The following is a 20,845-nucleotide window of genomic DNA, read 5'->3' on the forward strand; positions in this document are numbered from 1 at the left end:
TTTAAATATGATTTATTATCAAATATTTTCTTTAAAAACTTTTGCTTTTATTTATGCTTTATACTTTGTTCTGAAAGATTCCTTTGATTTAGAAATTTTCTCTTTTAAATTAATTAGGTATTTTTTTTTTTAAATTTAAAAGTTGTAAATCCATAAAAAAAAACTACGAACTCAAATAGGCTATCGGAGTGGTTTCACAAAACAGCGGAATTGCTTCGTTCAACAGCGGAGTGTTATCTCAAAACAGCGGAGCTACCACAGTTGCTACTCCCACTCCAGGAATGTTTTTACAAATGAACAAAATTATTTAAATAATTATTAAGTAAAAAAATATTATTTACAAATAATCTTCTAAAATATTTGTAAAAATCCTTCAAATTAAATAAATTTTAACTTTAGTTATACATTGACATCTGAAGAGTGCAAAAAATTTGTAATGTCTAAATATACTCGGAAAATTCATATATTGTTTGTGAGTTAACCCCTCATATACATACCTAAAAAATATATTTTTATGTTATTCCTACTCAAATCTATTAATTTTACAATTATGCACCGTTTATAAAAATCAGAAGGTTCATTTGTTTAATCAAACTTATAATAGGAGGTGGCGGAACTATAATGGTCTGCCAGCCTGTCGTCATGAGCAGCGCTGAAGGCTTACCAACCAGCGGCGGCGCAAATCAAATTATCGCCAACATTGGTCAAGTCCGGCTGCAGCCTAAACAACAGCGGCCGCCAATCACCGGACGCCAGCAGATATTCTTTCGCGTCCGTCGCCCTACAACGCCAGTTGTTGCAGCTGCCACCGCCGCCAACACAAATAACGTGCGCTATCTTACGCCACGTTCCGCGGTTACACTCGCATCGGCGGCTGGGGGCATTGTAAGATCAGCGGCCCCTATTATCCAACAAAATGCTGTTAGTTTTAGAGGATCAAGGGGAGGGCGGCCGAGAGGCGCGTCACCGCGGCAGCTACGGCCGCAAATTGCGGCTAATAATCCAGTGTTTGTGTCCGCGGGATCGTCGCCACAGATCACCGGGAGCCAGGTGGTGCATGTGAAGCGGAGTAATCTGAGTATGATGTCACCTGATGATTTGCCTGACCTTCCACTCGATATTCAGGTACAGTGATATTTCTAGATTGTTATTGCTGCGCTATTTATGGACTTGTTTGTTCTCGTTTGTATATCAATGAACAATTACATAGATATACATTCAGGAAGTAAGATGAATAGATAACCAAATAAGAAAAGTGATAGATGGATACACCTGTGTTTTCTCTCTGGATATAGGAACCAGGGTGTCGGAGCCGTATAATTTTGATGCGGCTCCGGCTCCAGCTCCGGCTCCTACCTTAAAATTAATATATCAATTTTTTTTCATTATTGAATTTGATAAAATAAAATAAATAATATAAAATATTTTGCTTTTATTTAATTAAAGCTATATAAAAGTAGAAGGATGTGTGTCTATTTGTTAAGTAACAATAGTTTTTCAGTTTATTATATGGAAATAGACCGTTGCCAAATTATAATATTACTTTAAAAAATCATTTTTAGCTAGTCCGAAGCCGGAGCCGTTTTTAACGAAAAATACGGCTCCGGATCCGGCTCCGGCTCCACCAAAAATGTTGCTGCTCCCGGCTCCAGCTCCAGCTCCGGAACCCTATTGGGAACCACTATGTATCAAAAAGTGATTTATTATCACTACCTACCTACGGAACTTAATTTTTGTGGTTCAAGTTCTTTTTGTTAAGAGATATATACGTTAGGTATAGCTTAACTTTAGTGATTTATTTACAATAACTACCATTTTTTTAGGAGAAAATAGTTCAGTTTAGTGGGTCAAGTTCTTCTCAATCAAGTCAACAAAGTTATAATACTCTTCAACATTCAGGCATAACAACAATTTATTTTAATTAAAAAGAAGGATGACAACATCCATTAAAGCTAGTAGGAGCTATAAAAAGTGTCCTAAAATATGTGCCGTGTGACGTCATAAATTTGAGGGATGAGAGGAGAAGTGAGAAAGGAGACCACTCAAAAAGAGATGGAAGCTAGTTAAAGTGGCTGACTCAGATTATGACGTCAAAAAATTAACCAATGAGAGGCAAGTATACACTGTAATTGACCAATGGTAAAATTTATAGTGGCCTCTCATTAGTTAATTTTTTTTTGACGTCATAATCTGAGTCAGCCACTTTTGCTAGCTTCATCTATTGACGTCACACGGCTCATTTTTAAGGACACTTTGTAGAGCTTGAGCAAAATCTAACATATTAGATGGTCAGGCAAACGAACATTAACAAATATGTAGGAAAAAACTCATTTTATTTTTAATATCATTGAAAAATCTGAAGGAAAACTTTTTTTAAAACCTGTCCAAAAATTTAGTAAATACAGGATGCTCAATATGGACATACTTACATTTTAAGACTTGATTATAGAGATGATTTGTTTAATTGTAACTTTATGTCTAATCGCCCATGGAATTAACAAAATAGGATAATTATATCATAATATTGAATGCCACAAAAAAGTTCGAAAAATATATTTGGTGTAAAATAAAAATTTTTAACAATATTGTTATTGTGATGAATTTTCTATTAATTGTACTTATAACTGTGATAAAATTAACATGTTTTGATGATGCCCTAATATTCTCGATATGCTCCACATAACAAATGGAAATACTGACTTTTTAGTAATAATTATAGAGTTACTACGCTTTCAAACTTAACCTTACGGTTACAGGAATCATCGCGCCAAGTTTGGAATCGATACGACAATTCTAACAGAAAAAAAAATAGAAGATATATCACTAACTTTAGCTTTTAATACGCATATTGATTAATAAAAGCTTTGAAGGGTTAGGAGAGATGAATAATTCTATAAATAAAGATGTATAATAAGATATATAAGTTTTCCGGAATTTTAAAGTTAGGGGGAGATTTGAAATCTGCATCAAATTTTGAGGATTTTTTATAAAATTCGTTTTTTCTATAATTCTTAATCTAAAAGCGGAAATGCAATTTAAGTTAATTAATTTTGGCATCTGTGATTGGTGGATTTAAAAAATCTGCGCTCTGATTGGATGGCAGACATCATTCAACCAATTAGAGCGCAGGTAGTTTAAAATCCACCTATCCTATTGGTCAAAATTAATCAACTTAAAATGCATTTCCGCTTTTAGATAAAGAATTATACAAAAAACGAATTTTATAAAAAAAATCCTTAAAATTTGATGCAGATTTTAAATCTCCCCCTAACATTAAAATTCTGGAAAACTTATATATCCTAATGTATAACCAGACAACTACCATGTTTGGAACCTTTTTCTTCTGCTAGCAAGTTTGTCTCTTGTCGAATTTTGTAGCAACTTGACTGTGCTGATATTCAAAGACTCAAATGAACGTCGGCACAGGGTCTACGGGATGGGGCCATACAGTTATTTATTTAACCCCTTATTCCCCTATTGTTTTACTCTAATAGAGATCATCAAGACCTATACTAATTAGAATTTGACTTGTTATTATTGAAAAAAGGAGTTACAACCACATTGCCATCTTCAAGTGGGGTCACTTTGGTTTCGAGCAACAGCAAGTCAGGTACAGTGATTTATTGACAATGCCTTTAGTTTCCAATGTTGGAAAAAATCAGAATAGGATTTTGATAATCGAAATATTATTACTTGGATGTTGCACCAGATTTTCATGTACTCTGATAAAGTAATACTTGCAGTTGGCATGAGTAATGATACCCCCCCCCCCATCCACCCCATTTACCCCCATTCTCTCCCCCTCCTACTGACCAATAAATAAGGTCCATATTATCAAGCTTAATTGGCGACAAGTTTTCCCCTATCAATAAATCCACGTATCCACGAGGTAGTTATTTCATTGTGATTTTAAACTTTTTCTTTTGATTTCTTAAAAATTTGTTTCTCTCTAACGATTAATGTCAACAATTTCCAGAAATCTATTTATTGACTGCATATGGTTATGTGGTTTGAAACTATGAAAAGTTTACCCAAATTATATAATTATCTTATTAAAATTCGATGTAGCAAGAAACCTTAAAAACCTTGCTTTAATACCTATGTTTTTCCTAAATTGGTATTTTCTGCTTTTGCAACGGCTAACCCAGGTTATAAAAGTACCAAAACATATGTGAACAAGTGTAATATTATTTTTTGTATGTTTATTTTGAAATACATATCTATCTTATCTATAGAGCACCCAACGGCATCCCACCCCCCTAGCCACCCAGCAAATATGGCCATAGTACGCCCCCAGCAGCTAATCCATCAAGAACAAAACTTAACACAACTCACACAGAGCGCAGCCAGGCCACAGCAAATAATTCATCAACAAGAGCAACATATTCCACAGAGCGTGGCTAGACCCACACAAGTTATACTTAGGTAAGAATTTTATTTGTTAAAATTATGATATTACTTTTTATTTCAAAAACTTTCTAAGAGAAGTATTTTAGGTTAGCTAAATCAGAGAGAGGGGGTCAATGGGTTGTTCATTACACTACTCCCCAAAGTTTTATAATAAGGTTTTCTTATCTGTTGCCTAAACAACTTTAGGGACTTAAGTGAATTTTAATTGGTTTGCTCATTAAGTTGAGTGTTCAAAAGTTCAAACCAGTAATTTTAATATTCAGAAGGGGTGAATGGGGATGTACATTGTACATCAATTTATTGGAAATTGTCTTATCCCTCTAGATCCCTGCAGTTAAATAGTGTTTATGAGAGGCTTAGATAAGGTTTCATCCGAAAATTATGATTCTTAAAAAGTAACTTTTTGTATGTATTTATTCTTAGATCACATCCTAACATCACAACAAGCTCGCCACAGCAGCTGTTAATCCGCCAGCAGCCGCAGCCACAACCGCAAGGGACCATCAGCCTGGCCATCCCTGTTTCTGCACTGAAGCCAGCCCTGTCAGCCGCGGGTATTCCAATGGCGGGACTCAAACCTGCAACCGCCGGTGCTGTCAGCGGCAATATTCAATTTTTGACTCCGGTTAAACAAGGTAACTTTTTTTACACATTGCGCTATTCGCTATTCGAATCTCGGCTCGAGACCGCGCCATATCTAAAGACGTTAAAAATGGTTCCTACTGCTGCAATGTCAGGTGCGTGACATAAATAGTTAGAGTAGGGGGAATGGCTTGACCTAAAAATATTCGCAACGCATTACCATGCACAACAGTTGGGACTTCTACAACAAAGGTCGTGCAATCAAAGGGTTTGGTGGATGTTACTTAACCTAATATCCTTGGGTGTTAGAGTATTACATCCCATTACACATGGATGATTCTCTAGATGATCACTTAAAAATCGAAAGAGAATCCTGCCATTACGAGGTAAGAAAAAGAGAGTACTGTATACCTACCTAATGAATTTTAAAAACTTAAATGAAAATAAATTTAAGTACTTACAAAAATATAAAAATAAATTTTTATTTGCATAAAAATCTTTAAATTAAATCTTAAAACTTTAGGTAACGGCTCAACAACCTATCTAGCCGCGCCAAGCAGTAGTAGCGGCTCTAGCAGTCAGGGAACTATACAAAATATTGACAATATCGGCCAAGCACCCATGCAAAGTATCTCGTTGGATCAGTTTTCTACATCTACTGGCAAAGTGTTAATGCAGGGGACTACGCCTGTTTCCCAAGGTGAAAATATTAATTTAAGTAGTATGACCGATAGACCGACGTACCAAGTAATTTCCAGGGATCGGAAGCCGCGCGTAAGCCGCGTGTAAGCCTCAGTGAAATCGTCCTTTTATCCCTATAAAATTCAGCTGGATGTATAAAACTGTCTCTTTAGCAGACAATCCTTCTTTCTGAAATTTCTTTTTCTGCTCACAAGCAGGTTTAAAACTGAGGCTTATGCGCGGCTGAGGCGCGGCTTCCGAACCCTGGTAATTTCTATGCTGAATGCTCTTTGAATATAAAGGATATTTATTTTTTAAAAATCTATCTTTGATAACAGCTGAGAAAATAACATTTCCCCCATATCGTTACGGACGTACAGACAAAGTGAATTGTAGAGTAGCTTCTACATTGCTTCTAAGAACAACAGTTAAATAAATGTATTGTTTTGTAAAAAAAAACATTTAACTGTAATACAGTAAAAATATAGAAAATCTTTTGTTTTATTTTTAAAGTTTAAGGAACAAACAGGCAGGCAATAGTTAGCACAGCCACTGTAAGCGTGTTTGTGTTTACACTTGGCTAGCTACAGTGTTGCTGTGTGCTATTGAAATAATAATAGATATATTATTATTTGGATGTTACACCAGATTTTTATGTTCTCTAATAAATTGAAACTCGCAGCGTTCTTAAATAACGAGACCCCCTATATCCCTTCCCCACTTACTGGATGAAGGAACTGACCAATAACTGAGTTCCATTGTTAGCAACCTAAATTGACGACAATTTTTACACTGTCGTAATATCCACGTATATTATACTTCCATTAAAATAGTAAATATGCTTTGCTACAGGTATCCAAGATTCAGTACCCGGTGCAGACACAAATCAAGGTCCTGTACAAGGTTTAGATCTGGTTCAAGTTCCCTGGGGCTGGAAGCGGATTCTCATTAACAATTATATCACTTATTTTAGGTAAGCCCTTTAAAAAACGAAGCTTTTCTATAATTAGGGTCGGTCCGTCCGTCCGTCACAGATGGATAGCTTTTTTCGTTAACTTAGGCATGTTAGAATTGTCCTATCGTTTTCAAACTTTGCATGGTGATTTATTTATTAGTTATGTCGATTTAGAAAGCGTAGCAACTCTATAATCATTACAAGAATGTCCGTACGTCCATTTTAAACATTTTGATTTTTTTACTTTTTAAACAACAAATTTTAATGTGATCTAATCATCCGATTGATCTGACTTTTGGTATGTTGATTCCTTGGACAACAAAGTATAATTTTATAAGCGAATCAACTCTATAATCAAGTCCTAAAAATGTAAGTATGTCCATAAACATTATCCTTTATCAAGCAGTTTTTCAACAAATTTACTTACAATTTTGCTTCGACTCTTATACATTCATGTTCTGATTATTCAGTTCTGACACTATATATGTGTTAATGTCCGTTTGTCCTACCGTTTCATTGCTTCGCTTTTATGGATGTTGTCATCCTTGTTAGAGTTATCCCCTGTCTTATTTTTTTAATAAATTGATAATTAGTTTTTCGTTTGTTTGTTTATTACTTAAGGTTAGGTTAGGTTATATTGGGTACTAGACTAGGGCTCGGCAGCCGAGCAGACGGGAGACTCTACAAAGTGTCCGAAAAATGAGCCGTGTGACGTCAACAAATCCATCTCTTTTTAAGGGGTTTACTTTCCCACTTCTCCGGTTCTCACCCATACTGAAAAATTATGCATAGCATCGAATTACAGACAATGTCCCACGAATATTAAGATAGAAATCATTAGAATAATGCCAGTTTTATTAGCCCGGGCCTTCGGCCCCTCGGGGCTAATAAAATTGTATTTAACCTAATAGTTAGTCATTTTACTAAGCCACTGAAAGCTGTCTATAATACGATGCGATAAATAACCATTAATCATATATATGTAATTCAGTCCAAGTGGAATCCAGTTGAAAAATTTGGAGGATGTTAAAGAATATCTGATGGCGGAGGGAACTTGTAAATGCGGCCTGAACTGTCCTTTTAAAATCCAGGATAAATTTGATTTTAATCCTCAGGTACTAATTTAACAATTTAACTTACCAATTTTAATTCTCTCATTTGTTGGCTTGAAAACTTTGGGGACCATTGAATGACGAAGCCCGATCTGTACCACTTTTGATTCCTGTGACGTCATAAAAATGAGGGAGATGAGAGGAGAAGTGGGAAAGAAAACCCCTACAAAAGATATTGAGAATCCCTCATTTTTATGACGTCACAGGAATCAAAATTGGTACAGATTGGGCTTCGTCCCTTTGAATGATTAGTACTAATAGTTTTAATTTTTTAAAATTTGCATATCCTTTTTAATCATAATGAAGGGTGTACATGAAATGTCTTGTCCCTTAAGATCTAAAGACCTAAAGAGCCCTGCACTGCACAAGGACGTCAAAGGGAGTGGGAGAGAGGGGGGTAAAGGGGGGTTTACCACCCCCCCCCCCCCGTTTTTGGATATACATTAGAATAAACCCTACTCCCCCCCCCCTTAAGAAATGAAGATCCTTATTTTAAACACAACCCCCCTCAAAAAAAAACTTTAGCGTTAATTGACTTTATTTTGTAACAATATCTGTAATTTTAATAATATTTTTTATTAAGAAACCATCTGAGGTTGTAAAGCCTTTGACAGCCGTGAGTGGAGGTTGTGGTTGCGAGCACGAGCCCCACACCAAGTCTCTAGCACAGCTACATGCCAATACTGGGTTGACTATCAGGCATCTTAATAATCCGTTGCATGCATTGAAAGGTAATATATCTGTATATGTATACTGTAATAACGGCTAAGCCCCCTTGACGCCTCTAGGGGCATTTAAGCGATAGGGGGAGGGGGGAGGTAGATTCGACCCCCTGATTTATATTATGATTTAAAAGAAAAATAATAAAAATATAGTTAAAAGATTAGGAAGATCCTTCGCTACAGAAAAATATATACACAAAAAGACATCCTGTTTCATTAGCTATAAAATTATTTTTGTTGGTTGTAGAATTGTAATTGATTTTTTATGGTGTTCGTACGATTTAGAGGACAGATATATTTGTTTATTTACTAGGTACTTTAATTGTCAATCGTAAAATGCAAACATTTTACATTTATTTATAAAGGGGGAGGTAGGTTGTGCTAAAATTCCGTAAAGGTGTGAGTTTTAAGGCTCAAAAACAGTAGTATAACGATATATTCACTAAATATAAAAAAATATAAATTGTTTTGTCTATGGTTCTATTCAATAAGGAATACACTTATTGTGAATATTTTCGTTCTACTACTGTTGTTTAGCCTTAAAACTCACACCTTTACGGAATTTTAGCACATCCAACCTCCCCCTTTAAGGGAATAATAGCGGATCCGCCCCTAGATTCCTCTAGTGGCACTTTAAATGTTTGGTTAAAAAAAAATAATACGATACCTTGCAATGTTTCGAAGGAGTCTCTATCAATATTCTACGATACTTTGCAATGTTACGTAGGAGTCTCTATTCGAGAGAGAAAAAAAATCGATTTATTATGATTTCTCTTGTAAGGGTGGTGGTACCCTCCCCCAAAATAGTTATACACCTTCCCGGGAACTATGAGAAGGTACCCTGTTAAGGAGAACCCGATCGGTTCAGCGGTTAGCGAGATCCTTCGGCACAGACACACAAACACACAGACATCCGATTACTTTAGTGTAAGGATTTATATTCTTTACCTTTTAGATGGAAAGAAGAGAAAAGGAAAGAAAAAGAAACCTTTTCACGGAGTTCTAGTCTCTGAAATGATTGCAGCTAGAGAAGCAGAGAAAAATAGAATTAATGAGGTACTTTTTATTAAAAATTTGTTCAGAGATTTTTAAGGGATAAGATAAGGGACGATAGATTGGTATACATACAAAGTTGTCCCTTTAGTTTATATTATAGGTTGAAAAGTTTATAAAATTTTTAAATTTTTTTTTGGTGTTTTCATCTGTAAAAACAAATACCTAAGTACAAATATCTCCACATATTCATTCGTATCTACCACATAGGTCAATCTGTCTTATTAGATAGGTACACCTAGATATTATCATATAAAGATTTTGACTTTTTTATAGATAATTGCAAGGGAGAAAGCATTACATGAGGCTAAAAGAAGGGAAACTGAACTAGGAAACAAAAATTCTATTCCCCAAACATCAACAGCCAAGCCACTAACAACACAGAGACAACCTCAGCTAGGCGTGCAACAGCAAAGAATAATCCTACCACAACATCCCTTACCACAGCAAATTTTAATGCAACAGGTGGCTTCACCAATGACGTCATTACAACATTCCACCAATCAGGTTCCATCTTACAAACAAGATGTGGTTACATCTTATGTATCCACCAATCAGGGCGCTGTATTTTCAAATCAACCAATGACATCACAGATAGTATCAACCAATGGGATGCAACAGTATATAATTTCATCTACGCAAAGTCCTATCTACACCGTGTCTACTTCTCAAGCAAATCCAAGGCAGGAGCTGATCTATGCAACAGCAGGCAATAATGAGCTTATGCAACAGCAAACCAGTTTTGAGACAAGGCAACATGGTGCCGCGGATAATGTTTCTGTAGCACAAATGATCTCGCAAGGACAACTCAATCCAAGTAGCCATCAGGTTATTTCACAACATGGCCATCAACTACAATTATCAAGGGCTTCTAATGTTTCTTCAGTTTCAAGTCCTTTGGCTGGATTGGTCCAAATAGAAGTTCCTCTGCCATTACCAGAAGAAGCTTTGGCTAATGAGGTTGCTTTTGAAGCTGAGGAAGATGTTAAGGAAGAACAAGCAGATTCAAATTTACACTTTGTAGAGGAAAATATTGGAATTGATCCTAACATTGTTTATTCAACAGCCAACTTGCAGGATGAGTCAAATATTCAGCAAGAACAAATCATCCACCTGCCATTTCCTCAGTCATTGAGTGACATGCAGTCATCAGTTCATTTTGAGCCAAGTCATCATGAGAGTTTTGAGCCACCTGAACAACTGTTAGATGAAGACATGGATGATAATCTTGAACAGGAAACATTTCTTCCCAATGAAGAAGCTACTAATATAGAAAATATTGAAATGTATGCATCTGAAAATGAAACTGGAGATGTTAATGAACCTATGGAGGACAACAATCAGGAAGATTATCACAGCAATGATGAAGGTGATAGAGAGATGAAAACAAGGGAATCTCTTCCAACACCTACAAGGTCCACTCTGCCAGGAATGATTATTCCTTCTGGATTGATGAGCTTGAGTAGTGCTGCTAATATATTCAGAGCTGAATCTATTTCATCAAAGAGTTCTTCAAGGTTAGTTTTGCACTTATGAATTTTTTTTGAATAACTTATCAACTCATCTAACCAACTTTATGACTTTCCGTGGCGCCATCACACAAGATACCCTCTTGAGCATTGATAACACCCCACCCCCTCCTCGCTCCCTTATTTTAAAATTGAAATTTAGGATAAACAACTCATGATCTATTTACAGCTACCCTTTAAAACTCTAATTATTCACCCAACCCTTTTTAGAGATTTTATGCTTTAGACATTGATATTTAAAATATTGTTTTTTGTAGGAGATCTTCAGTAGATGGAGGGCAACCAACAACCCCCCAGCAGTCAACAGACAACAGCACTAGAGCCTACAGTCTTGCTGAAGCCATGCAGGCAGCCAGAAAGCTAAACATGGACAAGGCTCTATCAGCTTCCTCTCCTGCTAATACACCAACAAAGCAGCCAGAAATAGCATCTGTTGATAATACAGCAGAAGAAGAAACTGAAAATCAATCAGAATCTGAAGATAATAATTTATATGACAATATACCAGTTGAAGAAGATGCAAGAACAGCTGACAATGCTAAAAACATCGAAATTCGGAGAATGTCAAGCACTGAAGAAGGATATAAGGTTTTGGAACCAAACTTTCATAGTCCTGAAAAGGATGGCAAGAAAAATCCTTTGCAAAATATTTTCAACATAGTCTCTGAAATGGAAGTTCCTACTGAGGAAATAGAAACAGCTCCTCCAAAAACTAAAGTTAGAAAACGACTTCAGTATTCCATGCTTAATCCCGCAATGCCAGGCCAGGCCGCTTGGGTTCTCAAAGGAGTGTCAGCAAATAATTCCACAGCAGTCCTAACCCCATCAGCCACAACAAGTGTGTCATACATTCAAGCTGGAGGTACAATTCAGCAAGCCAGTCAGCCTCTAATCATGACAGCTGCCCCAACTTCAGCAATTCCACTGCAAGCAGCTGCACAGCAACAGCAAGTCATGCAGCTTGTACAAACAATCAACGGTCCTGTTCTAGTGCCTGTGGGTTATCAGACAACCATACTGCCAGCCTCACCGGCTATTCCAATATCAACTGCCCCTCAGTTGAGCAACAAAGATGATAGTTTCTCGGACCAGTCATCATCTCCTGAAAGTGCAAGAGCATCCCCAGCAAATGTGGGAAAAGGAAAGTCGCGGAGAACTAGGAAAAGAAAAGCATCTGGAAATAATGACAATGAATTGTCTGATAATAATGGATCTCAATTAATAACAGTGGCGCAGCAACAGGGCATTATCCAACAGCAAAATCTGTCTCATAATATTGTTTTAACCTCAGGTATTAATAATTGAATCAGATTTTATTATCTTAGAAACTAAGGTTTGGCACATAAATAATTTGCAGTCATAATTTGCTGAATATGAATGTGCTCTTTTTCTAAAAGAAATGTGATGATACAATATTTGATAGCAATACCTAGTTAATTTTAATGAGCATGATCAATTTTCTATTTTAAAAAAAACCGGATTATATTGTGCAGGAGTTGGAGGAAACCAGATGGTTCTACAGAATCCAGGTGGAACTCTGGTTGCTATGCCAGCCCAGGCTCCGCAGGGCATTATTTATCAACAGCTGGCGGATGGAAGGATGATCCAGCTGCAAGCTCCTTCTTTGCTTCAACCAGGTTACTGCTCATTTCATTTCAGCTGAACTTTTCATTGGCAGGATAATTATGTGTACAAGCTTTTTTCCCACTAATTTCATTTAGCTGCAAAAGGCAGAATTTCATACCTTAAAGATCAATTTATTGCCTATTTTCCTGGCTATATTTCTGCGATAAAATTAAAATTTAATCTAATCTAGTTTGAAATATGATTTATTTTAAAATTACAGGTCCAAGCCATCAAATAGTGCCAACGCAGTACATAATGACCCCACAGGGCCTTGTACAAGCTCTGCCAGCCCCAGCACAGGCCCAGCAGGTGCTTCTGCCCACATCAGCTGATCAACAGCTGATTATGCCGAGATCAGCTGATTCTCCTCAGCTGTTACTACCTGCCCAACATTTTGGCGGGAGTCATGGTGCTATAAACAAAAATGTTACAAAAGTAAGTTTATTGAAAAATTTTCTCTACAATATCAATCTCAAAGAGAGATTTTTTAATCCATATCCAAAACAAGGATGAAAATAACTAAAAAGACTATAACATTTAATTTTTTAAGTAATCAATAAAGTTGTCATATCAAAAAAATATTCATTTCCATAACAAATTAAAATATAGACTAACTGTCGTACAAGGCGAGCTTCAGATATATTTTTATCAGCGGAATCCTCACAAAAAATTCGAGAAAATTAAATCAACCACTTTGTGCTACTGATTTACGGATGAACTTATATTGCAGGTTAAAATGTAGCTATTAGAAAGAATATTTATGCACATTTCAAGTCAGTATTAAAATATACATATATAAAATTAATCAAAATATAATTTTTATAGAATGTAGAAAATAGTGATGATAGCTTGGATAATTCTGATGATGAAAATGATTGTGTTCCATCTACCAGCAGAGGAGTTATTAGTCCTGCAGCCTCTATTCAGAGCAACAAAGTGGATAGCTCGGGACTGAATGCTACCCCTCCTCATAATAGGTATGAACTTGTTTATCTTTTTTTGATTTTTACTTTCCTATAAAATTTTCTTAAAATTTATGACTATCCATATTTATCTACCTATCAATTACCTCATACGGCCTAGACTGCTGTCCATTACACTTTAACGTCAGGCCCAACAACCCATGTACCTGATTAACTCCTAGCTATCCAATTAACTCTCGACTCTGTAATCTATTTATTTATCTATCCGTCTATCCATGTTTTAATTAATAGATCTATAGTATAGATATATATACAGATAATTACCTGCCCCCCTTTTCAAAGAATCTTTTTCGTCTGCTAGTAAATTGTTTTCTGCAACTTGGCTGTGGTAATATTCCAGATGTCATTGGTTGATTTTCAAGACTCAATTGAGAGTCGGCACAAGGTTCTTGGGTAGGGGACATAAAGTTACTTACTCCCTTCCTCCTCTAGTGTTTTACTCGAATTGTTAGTCCACGTACATATCTATATATCTAGGGAACTGCATGAGTATGAGCAGTTACGTGACTGTGGGTCCCCAGAAAATAGTATCTATCTATATATCTAGGGAACTGCATGAGTATGAGTAGTTACGTGACTGTGTGTCCCCAGAAATTAGTAACTATCTATCTATATATCTAGGGAACTGCATGAGTATGAGCAGTTACGTGACTGTGTGTCCCCAGAAATTAGTAACTATCTATCTAGGGAACTGCATGAGTATGAGCAGTTACGTGACTGTGTGTCCCCAGAAATTAGTAACTATCTATCTATCTATCTAGGGAACTGCATGAGTATGAGCAGTTACGTGACTGTGTGTCCCCAGAAATTAGTAACTATCTATCTATATATCTAGGGAACTGCATGAGTATGAGCAGTTACGTGACTGTGTGTCCCCAGAAATTAGTAACTATCTATCTATCTATATATCTAGGGAACTGCATGAGTATGAGCAGTTACGTGACTGTGTGTCCCCAGAAATTAGTAACTATCTATCTATATATCTAGGGAACTGCATGAGTATGAGCAGTTACGTGACTGTGTGTCCCCAGAAATTAGTAACTATCTATCTATCTATATATCTAGGGAACTGCATGAGTATGAGCAGTTACGTGACTGTGTGTCCCCAGAAATTAGTAACTATCTATCTATATATCTAGGGAACTGCATGAGTATGAGCAGATACGTGACTGTGTGTCCCCAGAAATTAGTAACTATCTATCTATATATCTAGGGAACTGCATGAGTATGAGCAGTTACGTGACTGTGTGTCCCCAGAAATTAGTAACTATCTATCTATCTATATATCTAGGGAACTGCATGAGTATGAGCAGTTACGTGACTGTGTGTCCCCAGAAATTAGTAACTATCTATCTATATATCTAGGGAACTGCATGAGTATGAGCAGTTACGTGACTGTGTGTCCCCAGAAATTAGTAACTATCTATCTATATATCTAGGGAACTGCATGAGTATGAGCAGTTACGTGACTGTGTGTCCCCAGAAATTAGTAACTATCTATCTATCTATATATCTAGGGAACTGCATGAGTATGAGCAGTTACGTGACTGTGTGTCCCCAGAAATTAGTATCTATCTATCTATCTATCTAGGGAACTGCATGAGTATGAGCAGTTACGTGACTGTGTGTCCCCAGAAATGGACGGAGATATGGATGCCAGTGTTCTATCTGGTAGGGAGGGAAGGTTGATGGAGAATATGGATGGTAGGCAGGGAAGAAAAATTGAGAATATTGATGAAACTGGAGAAAAGACAGAGGTAAAAATAAGCATTGCCCAATTTGAAAACTACTACTAACCGCTTTTTATGCCTTTTTGTAAAGAGGCATATAGTTTTTATTTCGTTCACCAATTTAAAAATTTTTGAAGGCTTTCTCATCATTTGTATGGCTCCTTGGGACTTCCAAAATAGTGGTCTCCAAAAGATTAAATATATATGACACAAATTAAATATTAGGTTGCGTAATTCTATTTATATTTTGAAAATATTTTTTTTGGAAAAAAAAGGGAAGGGTGAAGTCAACCCTCTCCAAATACAATTGGTTTCTAAAAGAAAAAGAAAAACCAAATATTTGAGGGTGGACGTCATTTTTGTCTAGCGGAGATTTCTCTTTGGATGGTTGAGGCACCCTCCCACGAAATATTTCAAAAAATATAATGTAAAAAGGTAACCATATCGGTCCAGTGGTTAGCCATATCCTATGCTACACACAAATATACAGACAGACATCCTCTTACCTATTAATATTCATCGCATCGTATTACAGACAGCTTTCCGCAGCTATATGTATAAAAAATGAAAAATTATAGATAGCATTAAAGCCAGTTTTGTTAATATATATGATTAATATTCAAATGTTCGTAAAAAAATGTCTGTAATACGAAGCTATACATGATTTTTCTGTATGGCTTAAAACCGTTACTTTTCGAGCGGATTAGTTTCGAAGCCATGCTGTAAATCAGGATATGTCATTATTAAGGAGGAGACAGACAGCGAGTCTGACAAGGCCGTATCCTCAAGTGCCTGGGACAAGGCCGTGTCAGCATCGAAGAAGCGGGGCCGTCCACAGGGAAATGCGGGAAGGAGAAAACTACATACGGACAGAGGCATCACTCAACAAGATAAACAAGGTAATAATAATGCCGCGTGTAAGCATCAAAAATCGACATATTAAAATCTTATACCTAATTGAGCTGGATGTCTAAAACTGTTCCTTAATAAACATATTTTTTAATTTTTTGCTTTGAACACAATCGCTAAAAATTTGAGGCTGCAGAGCCCTGTGGATAACTACTGGGTAGACGCAATACTAGATAGATAGATATGTTTTTCAACATGAACATACAAAAATCATCAATATCAAGGTTTCTAACTATACCTTATGAAATTTTTAAAAAATGAACTCTAGTGCATATACATATAGAAAATCTACCATAGATCATTTTAAGATGAACTATGGTAGAATTTAGTTACTTTTACAAACAAAGGTTATTCACTTCATATTATGTTTTAATTCAGTGGTATATGATTTGATGATAAATCATTACAATTTCAGAAAAGTGTGTTGAAATAATTTCATTAGATAGTTCTAAAAGTTATATAAAAACCTCACCCATAAATATAGATGACACTGCATTAAATGTCTTATTTTAGTGTACCTAAGCGAATTTTATTTAACTCTAGCGGTCATATAAAACAGAAGGTTTAATTTGTTATACCTGAACTTGGATAACCTCCAGAGCATAAGGGCATCATATTGCAGGGATCTAAAGGGATAACACAATGGCAGAAAAATTGATGCACATGCCCAAAAATCACACTACAAATTACTCCTTCTGTAGAATAAAATTAGAGGTTGAAATCTGAAAACTCAACATAATAAACAATCCAATCAAAATTCAGTTAAAGTCCCCAAAGTTGTTAAGCCAATGAATAAGAAAACATTATTGTATAACTTTGGGGGCTAGTGTAATAAAAAGCCCATTTTCCCCTGTCTGTCTGATCATATTGTCTTATTTTGATGTTAAAACCCGGACAGCCACTAGAGGTTGGGTGTTCTCACTCAATGTTGTGTTCTTGTATTGTATTCTAGTTAATTGTATGTTTAGACGGATCTGATAATTCAACTAATATAACTCCACCCACCTCCTCTCCCCACGAGGAGGGTGGCAGTGGTGGTGACACCTCCCCAACACGCCAACAAGAACGGCCCCAGTTCAGCGAGGGAGAGATAGTGTGGGGACCCGTGGAGGGTCATAACTCCTGGCCGGGCAAAGTTGTCGAGGTTATGGAGAATGGCATGGTACTTGTCTGCTGGTATGGAGGAAGGACTGTTAGTCAGGTATACAGACACATACATAGATAGATATATAAATAGATAGACAGATAAACACAAAGTTAAATAGATAGACATATGGATAATGGTAAGTTATAGCCTAGGTTTGCTGGTGGACTGTTAGTCAGGTATACAGACAAATAGATAGATATATAAATAGATGGACAGATAGACACAGAGTTAAAAAGATAGACATTTGGACAATGGGCTGATATAGGTTTGCTGGTGGACTGTTAGTCAGGTATACAGACACATAGATATATATATAGATAGATGGACAGATAGACATACAGTTAAATAGATAGACATATGGATAATGGCATGGTACTGGTCTGCTGGTATGGAGGAAGAACTGTTAGTCAGGTATACAGATACATAGATAGATATATAAATAGATGGACAGATAGACACAGAGTTAAATAGATAGACATATGGATAATGGTATGGTACTTGTCTGCTGGTGGACTGTTAGTCAGGTATACAGACACATAGATAGATATATAAATAGATGGACAGATAGACACAGAGTTAAATAGATAGACATATGGATAATGGTAAGAAAGTTATAGCCTAGGTTTGCTGGTGGACTGTTAGTCAGGTATACAGACACATAGATAGATATATAAAGAGATGGACAGATAGACACAGAGTTAAATAGATAGACATATGGATAATGGTATGGTACTGGTCTGCTGGTGGACTGTTAGTCAGGTATACAGACACATAGATAGATATATAAATAGATGGACAGATAGACACAGAGTTAAATAGATAGACATATGGATAATGGTATGGTACTGGTCTGCTGGTGGACTGTTAGTCAGGTATACAGACACATAGATAGATATATAAATAGATGGACAGATAGACACATAGTTAAATAGATAGACATATGGATAATGGGCTGATATAGGTTTGCTGGTGGACTGTTAGTCAGGTATACAGACACATAGATAGATATATAAATAGTTGGACAGATAGACACATAGTTAAATAGATAGACATATGGATAATGGTATGGTACTGGTCTGCTGGTATAGAGGAAGGACTGTTAGTCAGGTATACAGACACATAGATAGATATATAAATAGATAGACAGATAGGCATAGAGTTGAATAGATAGACATATGGATAATGGTAAGATATAGGTTTGCTGATGGACTGTTAGTCAGGTATACAGACACACAGATAGATAAATAAATAGATGGACAGATAGACACAGAGTTAAATAGATTGACATTTGGACAATGGGATGATATAGGTTTGTTGATATGAAGAAAAGATTGGCAATTTGACATACAGACAGACAGACAAATAAAATTGCAAAATGTTAACTTAAATATAAGACTTTTAAAGCATACATATCAATTGTATTTTAAAATTAAAAACTTGTGCTTGTACTTAATCATATTTTATTTTAGGTGAATTATGAAGATTTATTGACCCTATCTGAGGGTTTAGATGCACATCACAAGGAAAGAAAGAAAATTAGAAGGTAATTTTAAAAATTGAAGATTTGGTCTCCTAGGGAGGCTAAATTGTTTTGTAAAAAAAAATCAAAAATCACATAAAAATCTACAAAAATTTAACAAAATCTTCTGGTAATATCCCTTTTAATTTATTTAATTATTTTTGTAGATTTTTTATGCGATTTTGGAGAATTTTCACAAAAATAATATTTCCTCACTAAGCAGTCCTAATTTTTTTAAAAAGAATCCACCTCTTTATGCAGGGAAAATCCCCAACTAATGAGAGAACGTGTTTATAAAACTTTAAGGATCAGAGGTGAATTCTTAAAAAACTTTTGCCCTACTAAAATTATCCCCTCTAAATTTTAGTTTGCCTCACTGATTTTAGTGGGGCAAAAGTTTTTTAAGAATTCACCCCAGTTCAATTTACAGTCCAATGTACCCTCCCTCATTTTTTATTATTATTTAGCTCCCTATTGCTTAAAAATTAAATTATTTCTTTCAAATTTTATGTTTTTTTTATATTTCTGTTAATTTCTAAAATATTACAGGGGCCGTCGTATGAATGAGAATCTAGAGAAAGCCATACAAGAGGCTATGATGGAATTAGACTAGCATAACGCTCCCTGTTAAAATTTTAATGTATTTTTTCAATAAGTTTTTGGTAGATTTTTTAGAAATAATCATTTGTTAAATATTAGCAGGGTGAAACTTTTCTTATGGATTTTCAAGACATAAAATGAAATATGCATATGTAAAAATGCTTTTTGTAAATTTTATAACTGTTCTCTATACGTAAAAATAGCTACAAAATTTTTAAAATATGGCATTAAGCTTGTTATCTATTGATTATTAAAGGGCAGCTTAACATTAAAACATGTTTAAGTTGATTTTATTTTAATAAACTCCACATGTTAATTATACACTTATGAACTATTCTATTTGATACCAGTGATTATTTTAATAAATTTTATGTATATATATTGTTGTACATATTTATTGTAATTTTGATTATTTATAATTATGTTAAATTTACATTATGCCTTAAAAGGTACTTTTTTAATTTTTGAAATCAATTTCAATTATTTTTTAATTACTATTTATATAAACAAAAACTATTTTTTTTATAAATACTAAGAATTTTAAAAGTTTAGCTTAACTATTATTGCTTCTTAAAATCTTAAATTTTGAGCTTTTCTTTTTGTCTTTCATATTTCTGCTTAATAAAATTTTCATCACTATAAGATTTGAAATTGTTTTCCAGTTTGGCTATGAAACCGATTATTATTCGCTGGATTAGAACCGGGTCTCAGTCATATTCATGTATCGTATTATAGACAATTATTATACGAGTCTTGTTAGCCAGGACCTTCCGCCCCTCTTACAATACAATTTATCGTTTTACTGTCCGCGGAAAGCTGTCTATAATATCATGCAATAAATAACTATTCTTAAAAAAAAATTTCAATGTCTTATATCCTTTTAGGATTTAATTGATAAAAATGCATTTAATAAGTTAAAAAAATGCATTATTTCTTAACTTTTTTAAAGCAGTAAATAAAAACATACTTTATTTTTGTAAGCTTCTTAATAAGTATTTATTTAGATCTAAATTTGAATTTGAATATGGTATCCATATTTATTTTAAATTGTTATAAATATTGTCGATTTAGAAAAAAAATGTATTGCTTTTTATTATTCAAAAATAAAATATCATTGATCAGATATTTTGCTTTAAATAATTCTTGACCTTTAATGATTTTTGTAATACAAATTTTTCTCAATTTTTAATAATTCATAAACTAAGCTATCTATGTATTTATGTAAACTTATTATTGTACATATGAAATTTATATCCATCATACTGTCCTTGCTAATGTGGGGGGCTA

The 20,845-nt window shown here is 35.0% G+C and overlaps 1 protein-coding gene across 1 annotated transcript; it reads left to right on the forward strand.

The window, feature by feature from the left end:
- The first annotated feature begins 585 nt into the window (after positions 1 to 585).
- On the forward strand, positions 586 to 20,418 carry LOC145325899 (uncharacterized). Its single transcript, XM_080168898.1, has 20 exons — positions 586 to 1,125; positions 1,824 to 1,899; positions 3,548 to 3,610; positions 4,236 to 4,425; positions 4,834 to 5,045; positions 5,516 to 5,692; positions 6,526 to 6,646; positions 7,620 to 7,743; positions 8,324 to 8,471; positions 9,418 to 9,518; positions 9,792 to 11,032; positions 11,302 to 12,335; positions 12,538 to 12,681; positions 12,891 to 13,105; positions 13,496 to 13,647; positions 15,245 to 15,410; positions 16,132 to 16,282; positions 17,261 to 17,493; positions 18,909 to 18,982; positions 19,508 to 20,418. The coding sequence occupies exons 1-20, from the start codon at positions 622 to 624 to the stop codon at positions 19,569 to 19,571; spliced, it is 5,190 nt and encodes a 1,729-aa protein (XP_080025024.1). The 5' UTR covers positions 586 to 621; the 3' UTR covers positions 19,572 to 20,418.
- Positions 20,419 to 20,845: the final 427 nt, after the last annotated feature.

The sequence above is a fragment of the Acartia tonsa genome, chromosome 8, assembly GCF_053477335.1.
Source record: "Acartia tonsa isolate MP-2025a chromosome 8, ASM5347733v1, whole genome shotgun sequence".
NCBI classification, from domain to species: domain Eukaryota; kingdom Metazoa; phylum Arthropoda; class Copepoda; order Calanoida; family Acartiidae; genus Acartia; species Acartia tonsa.